Source organism: Ictalurus punctatus, chromosome 28, assembly GCF_001660625.3.
Source record: "Ictalurus punctatus breed USDA103 chromosome 28, Coco_2.0, whole genome shotgun sequence".
In the NCBI taxonomy this organism is placed as follows: domain Eukaryota; kingdom Metazoa; phylum Chordata; class Actinopteri; order Siluriformes; family Ictaluridae; genus Ictalurus; species Ictalurus punctatus.
Genome location: NC_030443.2, coordinates 1,104,255 through 1,106,754, shown reverse-complemented (window position 1 = coordinate 1,106,754; position 2,500 = coordinate 1,104,255). Strand labels below are relative to the sequence as shown.

Sequence of the window (2,500 nt, the reverse complement as noted above, 5' to 3'; positions counted from 1 at the left end):
GGCACTCGCTGGAAAAGCAGGGTCACGGATGCACCCCCTACAGCCATGAGGTCGAAACTACAGCAAAAGCACACACGCACACACACACACTCAATCATTTAGAGAACTTAACTACTCTATGTGTGCCCTAATGTGTTTTGTATATGTTTGTGTATTTGTGTGTGTGTGTGTGTGTGTGTGTGTGTTACCTGCCGTCTTGCCGGCTGAGTGTGAAACCGTATTCTGGTTTCTGCTGAAATGTGATGTTCACACCAACCAGTGGAGTTCCATCAGGCGCAAACACTCGACCTCTGATCACACACACATGGCTGGAAAGAGACCGTTACCACACAATCACTTCAGAGTTACCCGAGTGTTACCTCAGAGCTACATCAGATTTACCTCAGTTACCCTCAGAGCTACATCAGATTTACCTCATAGTTACCTCAGATTTACCTCATAGTTACCCTCAGAGCTACCTCAGATTTACCTCATAGTTACCCTCAGAGCTACCTCAGATTTACCTCATAGTTTCCCTCAGAGCTACCTCAAATTTACCACATAGTTACCCTCAGAGCTACCTCAGATTTACCTCATAGTTACCCTCAGAGCTACCTCAGATTTACCACATAGTTACCCTCAGAGCTACCTCAGATTTACCTCATAGTTACCCTCAGAGCTACCTCAGATTTACCACATAGTTACCCTCAGAGCTACCTCAGATTTACCGCATAGTTACCCTCAGAGCTACCTCAGATTTACCTCATAGTTACCCTCAGATCTTCCTCAGATTTACCTCATAGTTACCCTCAGAGCTACCTCAGATTTACCTCATAGTTACCCTCAGAGCTACCTCAGATTTACCTCATAGTTACCCTCAGAGCTACCTCAGATTTAATTCATAGTTACCCTCAGAGCTACCTCAGATTTACCACATAGTTACCCTCAGAGCTACCTCAGATTTATCTCATAGTTACCCTCAGAGCTACCTCAGATTTACCACATAGTTACAATCAGAGCTACCTCAGATTTACCACATAGTTACCCTCAGAGCTACCTCAGATTTACCGCATAGTTACCCTCAGAGCTACCTCAGATTTACCTCATAGTTACCCGCAGAGCTACCTCAGATTTACCTCATAGTTACCCTCAGAGCTACCTCAGATTTAATTCATAGTTACCCTCAGAGCTACCTCAGATTTACCACATAGTTACCCTCAGAGCTACCTCAGATTTATCTCATAGTTACCCTCAGAGCTACCACAGATTTACCTCATAGTTTTCCTCAGAGCTACCTCAGATTTACCACATAGTTACCCTCAGAGCTACCTCAGATTTACCACATAGTTACCCTCAGAGCTACCTCAGATTTACCACATAGTTACCCTCAGAGCTACCACAGATTTACCTCATAGTTTCCCTCAGAGCTACCTCAGATTTACCACATAGTTACCCTCAGAGCTACCTCAGATTTACCACATAGTTACCCTCAGAATTACCTCAGATTTACCACATAGTTACCCTCAGAGCTACCTCAGATTTACCTCATAGTTTCCCTCAGAGCTACCTCAGATTTACCACATAGTTACCCTCAGAGCTACCTCAGATTTACCTCATAGTTTCCCTCAGAGCTACCTCAGATTTACCACATAGTTACCCTCAGAGCTACCTCAGATTTACCACATAGTTACCCGCAGAGCTACCTCAGATTTACCTCATAGTTACCCTCAGAGCTACCTCAGATTTACCTCATAGTTACCCTCAGAGCTACCTCAGATTTACCTCATAGTTACCCTCAGAGCTACCTCAGATTTACCTCATAGTTACCCTCAGAGCTACCTCAGATTTACCTCATATTTACCCTCAGAGTTACCTCAGATTTACCACATAGTTACCCTCAGAGCTACCTCAGATTTACCATATAGTTATCCTCAGAGCTACCTCAGATTTACCTCATAGTTACCCTCAGAGCTACCTCAGATTTACCACATAGTTACCCTCAGATTTACCTCATAGTTACCCTCAGAGCTACCTCAGATTTACCACATAGTTACCCTCAGAGCTACCTCAGATTTACCATATAGTTACCCTCAGAGCTACCTCAGATTTACCTCATAGTTACCCTCAGGGCTACCTCAGATTTACCACATAGTTACCCTCAGATTTACCTCATAGTTACCCTCAGAGCTACCTCAGATTTACCACATAGTTACCCTCAGAGCTACCTCAAATTTACCACATAGTTACCCTCAGAGCTACCTCAGATTTACCTCATAGTTACCCTCAGAGCTACCTCAGATTTACCACATAGTTACCCTCAGAGCTACCTCAGATTTACCTCATAGTTACCCTCAGAACTACCTCAGATTTACCACATAGTTACCCTCAGAGCTACCTCAGATTTACCACATTGTTACCCTCAGAGCTACCTCAGATTTACCTCATAGTTACCCTCAGAGCTACCTCAGATTTACCACATAGTTACCCTCAGATTTACCTCATAGTTACCCTCAGAGCTACC

At 43.9% G+C, this 2,500-nt stretch overlaps 1 protein-coding gene across 2 annotated transcripts in view; it reads right to left on the bottom strand.

Annotated features, from left to right (window-relative positions):
- The window catches only part of tenm1 (teneurin transmembrane protein 1), a 93,974-nt gene that overhangs the window by 19,586 nt on the left and 71,888 nt on the right, over nucleotides 1-2,500 (bottom strand). For both annotated transcript variants that reach the window (XM_053677255.1, XM_053677254.1), the window contains 2 exons: nucleotides 189-308; nucleotides 1-57 (listed from right to left, as the gene is read on the bottom strand). The exon at nucleotides 1-57 is cut by the window's left edge and continues 205 nt beyond it. In XM_053677255.1, the coding sequence (XP_053533230.1) occupies nucleotides 1-57; nucleotides 189-308 (177 nt within the window). The remainder of the gene's footprint in view (nucleotides 58-188; nucleotides 309-2,500) is intronic.